This window comes from Pistacia vera, unplaced genomic scaffold (genome assembly GCF_008641045.1).
Source record: "Pistacia vera cultivar Batoury unplaced genomic scaffold, PisVer_v2 Contig82, whole genome shotgun sequence".
Classification (NCBI taxonomy): Eukaryota; Viridiplantae; Streptophyta; class Magnoliopsida; order Sapindales; family Anacardiaceae; genus Pistacia; species Pistacia vera.
This window is the reverse complement of record NW_022196690.1, coordinates 80,476-97,276: the sequence shown is the minus strand read 5'-3', so window position 1 is coordinate 97,276 and position 16,801 is coordinate 80,476. Positions and strand designations below refer to the sequence as shown.

At 35.8% G+C, this 16,801-nt stretch overlaps 1 protein-coding gene across 1 annotated transcript; it reads right to left on the bottom strand.

Moving 5' to 3' along the window:
* Positions 1-1,478: 1,478 nt before the first annotated feature.
* Positions 1,479-6,744, bottom strand: LOC116117635. The gene is made up of 5 exons (XM_031403659.1): positions 6,447-6,744; positions 4,569-4,630; positions 3,390-3,480; positions 2,390-2,492; positions 1,479-2,310 (listed from the first exon to the last, which is right to left on the bottom strand). The coding sequence occupies exons 1-5, from the start codon at positions 6,593-6,595 to the stop codon at positions 1,591-1,593; spliced, it is 1,125 nt and encodes a 374-aa protein (XP_031259519.1). The 5' UTR covers positions 6,596-6,744; the 3' UTR covers positions 1,479-1,590.
* Between the last annotated feature and the right edge of the window lie 10,057 nt (positions 6,745-16,801).

Genomic DNA, 16,801 nt, shown 5'->3' with positions numbered 1-16,801 from the left:
CAGTTCCTATCCAGCAATGGAAATGAGTAGTCTTTAGTTGTTGATGGTAGTAGTGAGTGTGATGATATTGCTTTCGATCCCCTAAAGGAGGCATATGTGGAGGAGATGGAGGTAAAGGCTATGATGCTGCCAAGTCAAAGTTAGACGGTACCTGGATGATAAATGTGAACCTATGAGGTCTAAGTGAATGTATTGGAATGGTGGAAAATAAATGAGCATAGCTATGTTCTCTCGCATGTGGCAAAGAATCTTTATAAGTGTGTGTCGACCAGTTGCTTCCAAGTCAGCTTTTAGTACACGGGTTGTGTACTTCATCAATTTCGAAGTTCTTTACTCGCGCCGGTTGTGAAGCGTTGATTTGTACACACGATTGGTTGAGATTACATCAAATCAGTTGAAGATGACTTGGAGGATGCAACAAATAGATGCAGATATAATCTTATCTGTTATATTCTTATATCTTTAATTTATTTTAATTTATTGGTAAACAATTTATTCAATGTTTTTACTTTTAAAGCTCACTAATGCTTTTCTTGTGTTTATTTTGTACAAAATGATTGGACTTAAATCAGAAAGAAGGAATTTCTTTGTCATAATGGTATTGTGCCTTTAGTATTTTTTCCTCCTATCTTTTTCATCAAATCCACCGCCAAACTTTCTTAACTAATATCACTTTAACTCAAAGATAATTAACAATAAGGACATACTTGGTTGGGTCGTTCTCATTTTGCCCATTTTCAACAGTTTTTGGCATTTACTTGTATGTTGCCCCACCCCCATTTCAATGTTCTCATTTCATTCAACACAGCCAAACCAACCGTTAATTATGACTTGAGCAAAATCAATAGTTTATGGAGGAAACTTTCATAGAGATTAGGAACAATCTGGATATGATATCACATGAAAGCCACAAATTCCCAATTGGGTTTCTGTTGAAAGGTTGAGAATATGTATATATTTTCTCCTCTGCTTTCAAAGTCGCTTTCTTGCTATTAACTCCCACTTTCCTTAGCCCTAAAGAGGCTGCCTTACCCAGTTTTTCTTTTATTATTAATTTTTTTTAGTCAATTAAAAAAAGTCAAAATAAAAGAAGCCTTAATGGGTATTTGACTCATATAATCAATGTTAAACTTGTCCTGAGCCATCAATATTCAAAAGGTCCTCAGCAGTCGGCTCTTGCTAAAATCTAACTAGTTTAATTATTAGATGTCCTGCCTGCCCTAATTTTTTGGCTGCGCAATTGCAGGTTGAGTAAACATTATTTCATTCTCTTCAGCAAGAAGTTAGCTGTACAAAAGAGGACCAAAATTAGCCATTCATAAATACATCTAATTTGAAAGACTCCATATTGCGATGCATTGTTATTCTGTTAAAAGACTCCATATTGCAAAATCATAGCAGTATAAAAGCATCTATTCTAACATTCAGTATAAGAGCATACGATGAAAGTAATTCACAATTAAATGGCACTAACTCTAACCACTATATTAAATCACAGCATTACAACACCAGCCGGTCTTTGATCCTCGCAAATAACTAGTCTACAGTCTAATCCACAGCCTATTCCTGATCGTGACATCTTCCCTCGAATCATAGATCTTCTATCTTCTCAAGGGAAGAGAAGTGTACATCAACATTAGTAATAGTTTCTTGATCAATTTCAGTTGTTGTAAACAATTTTGGCAAAGAATAACCTGATTCTTTTCTTGGTTCCAAGTCATTCTTCTCGGTTAGCTCCTGAGCTTCCTTGGTAGCCACACCATCTTCTGTTTCAGATTGACTAGACACTGTATGTAGATTATAGAGCTGGGATTTTAACTTCAAGTAAGACTTGGGATCCTCTTCACTCCGGGCTTTGTTCAGCTTGTCAATAATATCACTTAAAGCTGAAGCCTTCTCAGACCACCAAAATTTAGCCTTTTTGGGACTTTTCTCAACTTCACTTTGGTCACTAAGCTCATCATTATCATCGTTATTTAACCCAAAGTTTTGGAACTTCTCTAAACCCTGATCAACAATTTGCTCTGTCCTCCTTCTAAAGTTCTCACTTCTTTTAGGATTTGATTTTAGCTTCAACTTCAGGCCCGAAATCATCATCTCACTGTCTTCTTCAACGGAAGTAGAATTAGGGTTTGATATAGAGGACTCATCCTCATTGAACTCTTCCAGAATAGATTTCACAGAAAATACCTCCTCCAGCAAACTAATATTTTGCATATAATGGTCAAAAGCTTCATTTTCCACTTCAATATTTCTATCCTTGTATTCCTTTAACTTGGAAAATCTCCATTCATTTATGACAGAGGCATCCTGAAATAAAGTGGCTCATATTAGGAAAATATATTCTTACTCTATTTTAAAACAATCTTCAGTGATGACAACAATGTACCTTTCTGGTCAATGGTTTCCTTGAACGCAGTGGCATTTGGACATTGTTGAATTGAGCAAAATTGCTGGAAAGTTGCCGAAGTGATGCAACTCTGAGTGAGTTCCTGAAGGAAACCCAACAAGGAAAAAGAACCACATTAAAACTACAAGTCACTCTGAAGTGCCAAAAGATGCAATTATGCACATCTCATACTCGTAAAGTGAAGAAATCACCACTGAAAGAACTTCTAAAAATTCTCATAAAAGGAGATTAAACAAATCAACAAATCATGATGAGTATGTTGTTTGTAGAGGCCATGAGGACTTTTCAAGGAAAAATAATTAGAAAAAGAGAAGTGAAGTAAATTATTTCAATTCTTCAACATATTTATCACTCCAATATCTGGCTTTTGATCATCACATTCTGTTAATTACAGAGGCCTATACTCAAAAGTCAATTTTAGTGAACAGAAGCTCCCAACTTAGCAGTGCAAGAACTGTATCACTCAGAAACTAGACAATAAGCGTTAGCAATGGTAGAAAAACAATGCAGTAATTCAGGACCAATATATTTCTAAACAGTAAGGCTGCATTAGCATTTTGTGAGATACCAGTGTAAGAAACAGACGAGAGGGTGTGAGTAGAGACCCTAAAAGGTAAAATTTCAGAAATAAAATAAGAGAGGTCTGCCCAACAAAGATTGAATCAAGTCCCCATGTCACCAAAAGATTACTGCTGGTAACTTTTATCTGCTTCAATGTTGAATTGATATTGCACATTGCATGAAGCTATAGAGGCATGATATGCTTCATAGAGACTTCATTCTGATCTAGAGGAAAACATTTAAATGCATAATCCTTGTCCTCAAGTTCTAAATTTTAATAGACAACTAGCTATATACCTAGGGCTGGCTTTCATACCAAAGTCCATATAAAATAGCTAAATATAATCAGAATTTTTAACTGCATAGTTGAAAGATTAAAACACATAACCATCTCTGATGGTTGATGCTCACAACTTACCCAGCAGGAGAGACATCGCTTGACTTTTGCTCAAGTGAAGGGGAGCTTGAAGTTGGTGCCTTGTCTGGAAAAGTTGCATTTGCTTTCAAAACTGCAATTTCCAGAATATATTAGAACACAGAAAGTCAATGTCATGCTCACAATAGACTGGAAATAATGAGAAAAAAAAATTCTGATTTGATCTCCTCAAGCAACAGCTGAAAGCCCAGTTAAGATTTGCGATGCTTACTCCTTAATGGTTAACTAAATGCAAGTATCAGGAAACACCTTCTTTCATCCATAGCAAACATGTAGTTTCTGAATTTTCATGCCTTTCTAAACATATATACATCATTTTAGCATTTTCAACTCTTTCTCCTAAATTGAAACAGTTTATAAATCAAACAGCTAACCTTTTCGAAAAGATATTCATCATCTTTTACTTGAGTAACTTCTATCATTCAAATAAGCGACTGGAAAAAAGTTGAGGAAGCATGGACATCTCCCAGAAGAGATTGACTTATATTGCTTTGGATCACATGCAGACATCATACTCACAATTTACCTTCGATGTCATTACTGTGCCATTTATTAATTTACCATATTGCTTCAGATTATAATTAAAGAAATTCAACAACCAGAACAAGGTACAAAATAAAAGATATCACACATTACAAAAATAAAACATGCAAGGAATGCACACCCAGAACCATCTGAATTAGATCCATATCTGTAGTTACCAAAGGAGTATTTTTCTTCCAAAAACTGAATGGATATTTGAGATTTGCTAAAAGGAAATTGTGGTTGCATTCATGATCATGTCAACCATCTTCAGATGTAAGTGGTAATGCAGAAGAGAAGGTGTGTTATGATATATCTGACAAGGAAAATCCTCAAAATTCGAGTTGGATTTTACAGTTATAACCATACTCAGCATATCAATTCAATTCTTTACCATATGCGAAGTTGACCTCCTCAAATTTTAAAATATTCCAAATTCAATGTTAAAACAATATTTGTCAGTGGCCAACAGGTCTAATGGCAGCACCTTGTTCCCATAAGACTGGAGTACAGGGTGAGCTCATAAGTCTTAATACCACATGGGAGCATGAATATTATTAGCAAGCAAAATATCAAGGGCAAACATATAAAGAGCCAAAAAAATTGTAAGAATATGAATTGAGGCAAAATATAGCATACCATGAATATGACATGGATTTTGTGCTTTTGAACAGCAACTCTTGCATGACTGGTAGGGACACCTGCAACAGGGAATTCAATTCATTAAATGGACAAATCAGCTCACTCTATTTTCAATTATCAATTAATATCTGTCACCAATTGCAGCTGCTGGTGTATTAATTAACCAAGCAAATATCAGAACTCATAGTTCAATTAACAGAATCACATGTGCCATTTTCAGTTAAATCTACAAATGAACCATTAATGTTCCGGCTTAGCTTTTCCAAAGTAAACAGGACTCCAGGTTTTCACATTAAATAACAATAAGAACAAGAATAATGCTATGTGCACTAACCAAAACCATACTAACCCAAGTACTAACTGATGTGGCAAACCTCTCTTATTGCCACGTCAGTTCCCCCCGAAAACAAAAAAAAAAAAATTTCAAAATTTCAATTGTTAGTACTTGGATTAGTATAATTTGGTTAGTACACATGGCATTACTCTAAGAACAATCATGCATGGATTGCTAAAGAACCAGTGTTGCTATAAATAAATAAATTAACATGCTATCACATTAAATGGTAGTTGCTGTCAGTTGCCATAATTCATTCAATATGACAAGGATTGACAGTTACTTTTTTTACATCATTCAAAGTTAAAATGGCCAAGCAGCCACACAAGGAATTTATCCTTTTTTATTGCAGATTGATTATTATACCAAGCCTCCAATGAAATCCATTGACAGTAAAAAGAAAAAAAAGGTTAGCCTGTTGCCTAACTCATAAAGATGAGGAAATATAAAACTTCTGCTTAAGTTATGGGAAAAACTTAGTGTAATAGTTATCAACATCTCAAGAGAATTACTACTAAGAAAAAAAAGACTATTGGTAATCATAAAGAAACAAAAACCAAAGGTAAGAGAGAGAGAGAGAGAGAGAGAATAATTTACATGGTTCAAAGACCTTCTTCTATAAACAAGACTACGCATTTAGGAAGTTACAATGATAACTCAAACTCTCCAATTCTCATTCTTTCTTTCATACTAGAGTACTCTCTAAACTACCCTAGCCAACCCTCTTACACCAATCATACAGGATAAGCCAAAAGGGTCAAAATCCCATGATAGGAATTAACACATTATAGAAACATTCGCACTTGGTTCTGAACATCTATAGCAAGATCAAGTACAAGGTTATATTCACGGAATCAACACCACCTAAGTCAACCCGTTCAAATAAAGCCTAGTGAGTTAATTCATGTTACTTTAGTGCATTAAACAAGCCAAGTTGAGCTGAAAAAAGGCAACTCATTCTCAATAAATTGGAATAGTTACTCAAGATCAACTGAAGCTCAATTCAAGTTGTGAGATGTAAGCTCGAACTTTTGTGAACAGTTACTCGAGCTCAATTAGAGTTGTGAGATGTAAGCTCAAACTTGAAAAACCAATTGCATTAATGTGTTCATTCATTACACAATCTGAGTTTTAGCAAGCTTACAAATAAAAGGAAGCAAACACAAGCTGAAATAGCGAAACCGAGGTTGTTTTTAAACCCTAATATTGGCTCGTATACTAAGTCAAGTTATAGATTTCACCCCATGTTCAATTAAAGTTCAAATTTTGAGAATTGAGGCCTTTTGATTATGAAATTTTATTATCCTAGTTGTGCAATTTCCCCAATTCTGGTGATTCTAACTTTTTAACAGTAAAAATTATCAGAATTTTCAATTTATTACCAACTGATTTCTTCTTAGTGCTAATTTTTTTCTTTTTAGAAATCAATTTCAACCAAATTCAGAATATATCTCCAAAATTATAAACAACCACCACCACAAGTCGAGCAAAACTGAAAGAAATTATAAAAACAGCTGGCAAAGAACATGAATATAAGTTACCTAGAGCGAGCGACGTTGCCGCACTGAATACACTTGGGCTTGTTGAGACCGCGAAGGGTTTTGGGCGGCGTGTCACGATGCAAATTGGCGGCGGTTGCGGTGTGAGTATCGGAGGTATTGTTACTTAGGGCTGGCGATGAAGCCGCCATTTACGTTGAGTTTTTTGCTCAACTTTCCCCCGCTTCAATTTGTTTGCCCACAGATTTAAAATACCAAAGTGAAGTGGTGCAGTATTATTTTTTTCGCGTGTTATTATTATTTTTTTTTTAAAAAAGAAAAACGATTTAAGAGGAATCTGAGAGAGGAACGAATGGGGAGATAACAGTAGAAAGAATACGAATCTATATTTTGTTGCGGGAATTGTTTTGGGCCGGGTCAATTAAGTGGATATTCGGGCTATTTGCGATCAAATTCTCTGATGGGCCAAGCCTATGATGATACAGAAATAATAATCGTTGTGAGTTATATAGACAAAGAAATACTCTATGATTTTTATTTTTAGATTTTGTTAAATAAACTTATAATTTTTCTAAAATTAATCCAATTACACCGAGACCTAGCTCCAACAAAGTGTATTTGGGATTTCCTTTTCATTTTTTTATAGAGGCAGCAACTACAATTCAACAACGACATTCGACTGGGACAGGGTGCAGCCAAACACAAGCGAGTTGCGACTCCACGGCCCAACCACCACACAACACCCCCCCCCCGGCGGGGACCGTCAAAGAGGGTTGTGTTCGATGTATGACGATACTTCACCAAATCAAAACGGGCAAAGACAAATGTAGATGAGGAATAATCGTGCGGAGTATGTAATTTCTATAGAACCATTATCGGCGCTAAGAAGAGGACTTTGACTATGCAACGACACTTGGAGAATAAGTACCCCCAAATAATGCAGTTGTTCGATTCATCTTCAACTGGACCCGATAAGCAAATTCAAACTTAACTTAATTTTAATCCACAATCTTCAACTCTATCAACATGACAATACAATGCATTCCAAGCACAATAGAAAATAGCAGAATACATAGTTGTTACAGACTCTCCCCTTTCTTAAACTAAAAATCCTTATTTTATTCACATAATTAAAACTATATTTTGTCCAACATATACCCCTGTTAATAGGGGTACAAGTAGAAGAAAATTTATAACAAAATAAATGTTCAACTTAAAAATAAATTTCAAAATTTTAGGAATATATCTATTGCACTTACTTCAAACATATGAGTTTGTAGATAAAAAAAACATATTTTTAATTGTCACAATACATTACTTAGATCATAGTTGGGGTTTACAAAAAAAAAAAAAATTGATAGATTTTAGACCATTATATACTGCACATAATGCTGACGCTATTTATTTTACAATTCTTGAAGTTTTGCAAGAATATGTATTAACTGATATAGTTGTAGCGCTAACGCTAGATAATGTAGCTGCTAACACTGCGACTATCTCTTTATTTGAAAAGAGATTGGATCTGCATGGTGAAGGCAAATTTTTTCACCAAAGATGTGCTTACCACATCATAAATTTGATTGTTAAATTAGGTTTAGAAGCTATAAATTCAAAGATTGAGAGGGCGTGCACGACTATCGGATTCATCGTCGATAGTAACAACAAAAGATGGCAGGAGTACATCAAATATTGTAAGTAAGAGGACCCATCGGTTTGACCTTTGAAGTTATATATGGATATGCCTATCCGTTGGAACTCCACCTACTTGATGTTGGAAAAAGCTTTGCCAACTGCAAGACAAATTATAGATTTTGTCAACTGGAAGAACTATCTGGAGAAAGTTGTCAGCTATGATGATTGGATAGTTTGCGAACTTTTTTATTTATTTCTTAAAGTTTTTTATGATTCCACTAATACATTAAGCGATATTTATTGTCCTACTACTACTTTAGCGTTAGATATTTTACTTCAAATTTGTAAAACTTTTGATAAATATAGATATAATGACGGTTTAATGGAAATTGTTTCAAAGATGGAAAAAAAATACGAGAAATATTGGTTAGATATTCCATTCTTATATGGATTAGGCCTTGTTGTAGATCATAGGTTTAAATTACACATAGTTAATTGTATAATTACTAAGATAGGCTTGCATTTAGGACATGATTATATGTCTTATTTGATTAACTTTAAGCAAAAATTGGAAAACCTTTTTTCTTTATACTAGAGCAGGTACAATGGAAGTGGAACTGGAATGTCCAGCAGGACCTTGATGAAGACATCTATCAAAGATTGAGCACGTGGACGTATGTAGAACATAACGGAAGTAGCAACTCCAGCTCGTACATACATCATGGACCAAAGGAGCTGAATCGCTACCTACAAATGGACTTGTCCTACATGATGAAGAAGGAAAAACGTGAGATGGATGTGCTTCAATGGTGGAACCAACATCAAAGTCAATTCCCCATTATAGCCCAAATGGCACGTGACATTTTATCTATGTCGGTTTCTACAATTGCATCCGAGTCAGCATTCTCAACGAGTGGTCGGATTGTTGAAGACGGAAGATGTTCTTTAACCAATGAGATGATTAAAGTGATAACGTGTTTATGAGATTGGACTTATGCAGAGGAAAGACTACATCAGCATCCTGAAAATCCTGAACTACTCGAGCTCTTCAGGAACATAGATTTGAACGATGTAAATATTGTTGACGATTTAGATGAATAATTTAATAAAAACAAATTTATTTAATTGTTTATTTGTGAAGTACAAATGTGTGAATATTATATTTATGTTAAAATCAATTAATTAAATTATCTCTTTAAAGTTTAAATTTAAATACCCCATATTTACAAATAATTATTAATTATAATTAACCATTAATTAATTAATTAAAAATTTACTAATCTCCCCCTAAAAATTACATAAACCCCTCCTTACATAATTTTAGGCCCCTAAATATAAAAAAAGTTGGGGAGGGGGGGAATAAATTTTCCAGGCCCATAAGACTAGTCCTAAGGACCGGTCCGGGCCTTGAAATTTCTCATGGGCCTAGGACCGGTCCTAGGCCCATGAGTGACTGTTCCCAAATGGGATCGGTCCCAAATGGGCCTAGACCTAGACCTAGACCCAGACCCAGACCCGGTTGGGACTGGTCCCTATCTAGGTCTATACTACACTAATACTGAAAGCTCATAGAATTAATTGTTGCCCTTTAACACCTATAAAATCAAGGGCACTACTAAACTTACAATCCAATCTTACAAACTTTCTCTCACAGCCTCGATGTGGTAGCTCACAAATGGGTTTTGATTGCTCGCTATGGATCCTGCATGCCCAATTGCGAGTTGCCACGTTAGAGTTGTGAGAGAAAGTTTGTAAGATTGGGTTGTGAACCAATCTTTATCCTAAAATCAATTGCCTACTTAACACAACAAGACAATGTGGTTATTTATATTCTATTTTTGCTCGTCTATTTATTAATTGTATTTAACATATTTTATATCAACTGCATAAAAGAGTGATATAATTTCTAGATAAATATATAACTACCAAAGTTTGAATATATATAATAAAAACACATTCAACTAAAAAATAAAATAAATAGTTATTAATATAATTTCATACAAAATAAATGTTAATGCAAGATTTACACCAACCAAGTGATTCGATTGACCTTGGTGGAATCAGAACCGATGTGTGCGTAATTAAAGATAACTAGCAATTGTATATGAAAAATGCATGAATGTAAAGAATGCAATCAATTTTTAAAGTGGTTCGGCAAGTTGGAACTAGGGGTGTTCAAAAGCGGTTAACCAAACCGGTTAACCACTTTTCTAAACCGAACTGGATTTTCGGTTCGGGAAAATTCCCGAACCGAAACCGAACCGGTTTTAGGGAAAATCGGTTTAAAAAAAGCGGTTAACCGGTTTTGAACCGATTTTCCCTTTTTTTTTTTTTTTGATAAAACCTTTTTTTTTTTTTTTTTAATTTTGTCCTAAATTAAATTGTAAATATAGACAATACATTGGGAACTAAGAAAAAAATTTTGGGTTGAGATTTTAGATTGAGTGAATTAGGGATTTATTTTAGTTTAGGTTATTATTTATTTATTTAATATATATATATTTGAAAAATCGGTTTTCGGTTAACCATTTCTAATTTTTCCGGAACCGGTAACCGAACCGAAAATTCAGTTTTTTGAATTTTTCAAACCGTAACCGAACCGTTTTTTCGGTTCGGTTTGGTTTTTGCATTTTTTTGAACACCCCTAGTTGGAACTTAAGGCTATGTCTACTGTTTTTCTTATTGCTTAGAGAGCTTACAAGAATAATAATAATATGCCTAAAACAATTTACTAACCCCTCTCCCATCGTTGGAGGGGGTTTATACACAAGTTTGTAAACAAGGAAAGATGGAAATTATTGGGATTGCAATCACATTCGAATTGAGATTCTGATATTCTTGTAATTATGCGTTAAGATCACGTCATCATTGCTATTGATATGATCTCTTCCAAAATATCTGGGATTTGAGATTATTTGTGATTTGTTGAACAATTGTCCGATTTGGTCGCGACTAGCTTATGCTAGGCTTATGCTGGGGTTGGACAGCTGTTAAGCTGAACTGATTCTGGGTCGAACTATATCCTCGCGAGATTCTAACTTCTCCGAGCTTAATGGAAAAATCACACACAACAATACATATTTCATTTAAACTAAGATTTGTAATTAAAATACTTTTAAAATGAGATAAATAAAAGGTTGACATGAATCAATTTCAAAATATAATAAAAACTCAAAATTTTTAAACTAAGATTTGCAAATAAAATACTTTTAAAATGAGATAATAAAAGGTTGACATGAATCAATTTCAAACTATAATAAAAACTCAAATTGACACATTTTAGTTTAAAAAATATAAAAAGTTAAAACTAGAAAAGTAACCAACAACCATGTCACCGGCAAGGCTAGAGACGTTACCTTCAGCCATACCAAGTGCAACTAATAGCAACTTGTGTCACAAACGGCATGCCCATGGTTGGCTTACTCTAGATCTACTCGCACCAAGTCAAATCCAACTCAACCATGGCCGCTGATGACACCAATCAAACCAATAGTTAATTTTTCAATTTTCTAATTATATATATTTTATTTTTCAATTTTGATTATATATTGCTTTTTTTCTTTTAAACAACGACATCATACACAAGACAATTCTGTCATTTTAAAAAGTCCAAATAAAGTTAATGGTTTTTCATGATTAAATATCTTTTTTTTTTTAAATGAAACTTGTGTTTTTTTTTTTTTTATAGTTATATCCCTAAAAGAAATAACTATTTATTTACAAATTACATACAAATAAATTCGATTCTAACCTCTTTAAAATTTTCATTTTTCAATTTATATATATTTTCATACTGACACCGAAGAGTAAAATCACACTATTTATAGAGTATTATAAACTCAAAAAGTAAACGTAATAACTTTATTTTTATATAATATTTAAAATTGTTATGCAACAAATTTAGAAAAAAATAATTCTCAATTAGGAAAGGATAGTTCCAACTTTGACAAGGAGATATCATGCAATATAGACTCTAGAATCGAAGGCGAGGATCAAGTTGTTTTATTGTTTTAAGGATTCAGCGTTTATTTCCAATTCAAACTTGTAACGGGTGCTATATAAACCCAACCCTAGTACGTTTTGAAGGGACAACAAAATGTACACACATAAAGAAGAACAGCTAAGCTGAGAAAGAAAGAAATCGAGAAGAGAACTTGAAATAACTCTTTTGTAACTCAATTCACAACTACGCTCAATACATAATAGTGGACATATGTTTTGCATTATAAGCAGCCGAGCCATTTTAAAAACTTTCTTTGTTGGAATTTTGTGTTTTATTGTTGTTCATATAAAATTGCTTTATCCCATCGCTGATCCATTAGGATTATGCAAGCATCCGATGTGGTTCTAACACATCCAACCACATACCTCTTGTTGTTGTGATTTCTTGCATCATCAGTTTGACGCTAGATGGAGGGCCCCTGCAAAGCTCTCCAAAATTCCTAGTAGATTTCACTCGACTTTCTAGGCTTATGCAACATCAACCATGGCTCGCAAAACCTGATCTAAGAGCAAAACTGCAGCCAGCCATGTCGGCAATGTCGACATCAACAACCTGGAAATCGTCAATGAGGAGATTCAAACTCCTCCACCAACAATCACGACGATCCAAACATGGTAGAGACTTTAACTGTTCCACCAACTAACCCACAGGTGATGGATCTAATTAGAACACTAACAACAACAGTTCAAGCCCTGCAGCAGCAGCAGATGGCCACATTGCAAGAAGCAATACCAGGGCATCAAGCCCCCAGACAACAGAATACTTCTCAAGGAATGAGAGATGACATGCCTTGGTCGTCGTACATTGTGACACCAACTGAGAGTTCTGGTTCAATTAGTGAATGTCCCCCAGGTGAAGAAGAGAGCCAAATCCTCCAAGACGTTGGATGAAAGTTAATAGCAAGTAGACACCCATAACCAGCGCATCTTGTGCCAAGAAAGGGTTAACTCCTAAAGAGACACCCATAATCGGTGCACCTTACACTAGGAAAGGGTTAGCTCCTAGAAAAATGTCCACAACCAATGCGATAGTTTTACCTCACGCTTGAAAAGGGTAAGCTTTCCATCCTTGTTGGAACAATATACAACCCGAGCCATCCCCGATGCAACTAGCTCGCACATAAATAGTCATCCGAGCGTGTTTGACAAAATTGAGAGAAGAAGTCAACTAACACTGAGCAAAGATCTCCGTACTCGGTTAGATGCATCGCACAGTCATTAGAGACCCACCGCGAGAATTGAAAATGAAATTCTAGCTAATAGCTAGTTGGATTAATTTTAGTAAATGCTAGATGATTTCAGAGCTCATCAAGGACTCTAGATGGTTAGCATGAGGAACATGGAAGATCCCCCCTCTTAGAGATGGTGCTAAAAGCACCACTCCCTCCAAACTTCAAGATGCCAAGCATGCCCGCTTTTGATGGAAAAAGTGATCCCTAAGACCACATAAACACTTTCAAGATAATAGAGTTGTATCAAGTCTTAGGTATCGCCAAGTGTTGTTGCTTGATAGTCATGCTGACTAAAGGAGCAACAAGATTGTTCAGAGGTTTCCCAACATGTTCGATAGAATCTTGGAGACAGCTCACCACATTATTCCTCCAGAACTTTCAAGTGAGCAGACGATTTTCAATGCCGCTGAATTACCTCAGCAGCATCTAATAGAAAAAAGTGAAATGTTGAGGTCTTTTCTAGAGAGGTTCAACCGGGATCAAAGTAAGGTATCCATTGCTTCGTAAGAAGTGATCTGAACTCTTTTCATAGCTGAAGTTTTCCACAAATCGATCTGTGGAAAGAGTTGCAAGTTGAAGACATTGTGTCTCTCTCCCATTTCTACAAAATGGCAGAAAAGCATTTGCAAGTTGAGGACTCACTGGCCGCCATAAAGAGCAATGATGTCTAAACTTCAACCAAAGCCCCTGCTCGGGATGAAGACAAAAGAAGGGAGAAAGGAAAGGATGATTGCGATTGTGGTGATAAAGATATGCGCCACTCTCCAAACAAGGAACACACAAAACACAGAAAAGAACCAAGAAAAAACTCCTGCATTTCTCTCGAAGTATAGCAAGTATACATGTTTGGTCGCGTCCCTTGATCATGCCTCACCGTGTCAGAGAATGATAGGCTACTCCCATAGCCCAGGCCAATGGTTAGACCACGTGGCAAACGTGATTTAAAAAAATATTGCAGATATCATAGAGATATTGGCCATGACACCAATGACTGTTGAGCTCTGAAGGATACAGTAAAAGACCTTATCAAAAAGGGCCATCTAAAAGATTAAGTGCATATATCATGAGATCGTCAAGAGTAAGGTGTTTGAAGAGAGCAGCCAGAAGGGTCATATGACGTGATCAACTTCGTTAGGCCATCTAAAAGATCAAGTGCTCATATTGTGAGCTCGTTAAAAGTAGGGTGTTCGAAGAGAGCAACCAAAATGGTCATATGACGTGATTAACTTTATTAGGACAATCTTTTGAGAATGGAGCCAAAGCCTAAATCAGTCAAGCATAACTACTAGCAACCTCCTACAAGAAGTAAGCTAATTTTTTTTTTGTAAATATATATATATATATATATGTTAAGTTTGGAAGAGCTTGTATTATCTTTATGTTTAGCATTAATGAATATTTCTATGACTTGTTTCTGTCTATGTAGTTTTATACTGTTTGCAAAAGTAAGTATTAAGTTTAGCTAAAGATTCCATAATTCAGTGACGATGCTTTGAAAAAAGGAATCATTTTGTACCACAACTGAGAAGAAGACCCCCATAATAACTTAAAGTTTGAAAGCTTGAGAAGGCGATACAGGCAAAACTTGAGGCATATTCATTAAGAAAATGACATTGCTACAACTCCAGCTTTAAAGGGACAACCTCATAACTAACAGTTCAAGAAGAACTCTGACCAAACTTGGCGGTCAAGTCTTGAGAAAGGTGTACAACCGAAACTCAACGACATCCTGAAGAGAGCTATAACTCGATCGTGACTTCTTAAGAAGAGCTCCAAACATAACTTGATGGTTAAATCTCGAGAAAGGCATCAGGCCGAAACTCAACGATGTCTCGAGAAAGCCATAACTTGAGAAGAGCTCCAAACATAACATCGACAACAAAGTCTAGAGAAAGGCATACGACCGACACTCAATGGCATCCCGATGAGAGCTTTACCCCATAACTCGAACTCAAGGCTTCTTAAGAGATGGACACCGTCATAACTCAAAAGCTATGGTTTGAGAGGGTTAGTCATCATAACTCGTAGATAGTTGTGAGAAAGGCGACATAGTCAGATCTCGTATTCTAATATGAGAAAGCAACGACCTTAGACTTTCGAGAGTGGCATGCACAACATGCTTGAGAAAGTACAACTGAAGGTTAAGAAAACTCAGTCAACACATGAACAAGCAACATTCACAAGCAACAACAACGAGTATTCGAACGAAACAGAAGCAAAGTAAAAGATATGCATTCATAAAAATGAGTGAATATATTTTTTTATTCATTTTAGGACTGATATATGTACATTACAAAAAAAGAAAAAAAAGAAAAGAAAAAAATGACAACAAGAGATAGAAATAAAAGGCAGGCTCGATCAACTCTCGGTGGGAGGCTCCTTAGTGCTTGGAGGCTCTTTAATAATCTTAACGGGCAGGGAGGCATGATTTTCAGCAACTTCAGCGAACTCTTCAATGCTCGGAGGTTGGGAGGTAGAAACAGTAGTGACCTTATCATTACCAGTCTCCAGAATGACAGAGCCAGCTGTAACTTCTCTCTTCCACTCCTCCATCTCATTCAAATAATCCTTGGGAAGGGAGGAGTTGTCGAGGTTAGGATACTGACACTATAAAGAGTTGACAACCTCCAATGCCCTCTCATAAACTTGGAGCTTGGTGTTATGAGCGGTCTTGTCAAGTTCTGTCTTTAGTTGGGCCTTTTCCAGTTTAAGCTTTCTCTTTACATCCTCGTGCTCCCTCTAAGCCTAGTCTAGAGAGGCCATTGACCTCAAGCACTCGTCTTCACACATTTTCAGTTGTGCCATGAGAGATTCCATTCACTGGTAGTTGACTCTTACCCCCTCCTTAAGCTCACCTTACTTCGTGTCGGCCTTTTTCCTCGCAAGCTCCTCTTCCCGCCATAGCTTAGTGATACTCACGAGTGATTGATCCTTCTCGGCCAAGAAAGTCTCCCATTGTTGAGCCTCCATAGCAAACTTCACCTTTAAGTTGACGAAATCCTCATCCAGAGTGGCAAGCCTTTCTTTGTCGTATCAAGCTCTTCCTTGTGCTTGACGATCTCTTTATCTTTTTTGTCCTTACTCAAGAAGAGTATACCTATGTCATTCTAAAGCAAGGAAGTAGTGACAAAATACTACAGAAAATGAAGATGTTAGACTTACTTAGTAGCAAGCAAAAGGAATAGAGAAAAGACATTTACCCGGGTCTGCAAGTTCACAACTTACTGCGAGAGTCAGCAGAGGAAGCAACTTGAGCTTGTCCCAGTCCTTGCTAAAGCCGAATTCATGCAGCAAAGTCTTCTAAGTTGAAACTCAATTGGCAGCTCCTAGATTTTATCCTGAATAGCCTCTTCGTATCCTCTTGCCTTAAGGGAAACAACTATTAGAATTGCTACTGTTCCAATAGAATTACTCTACTATTTCCCTTTACTTCGAAGGATCAAGGGAGCCTCATCCTTGTCCTTCAAAGTGACATTTTTTCTCAATAGGAAGAGCTCGTTGCTTTTGTTTCTTACGAAGGATCGGAGAAAA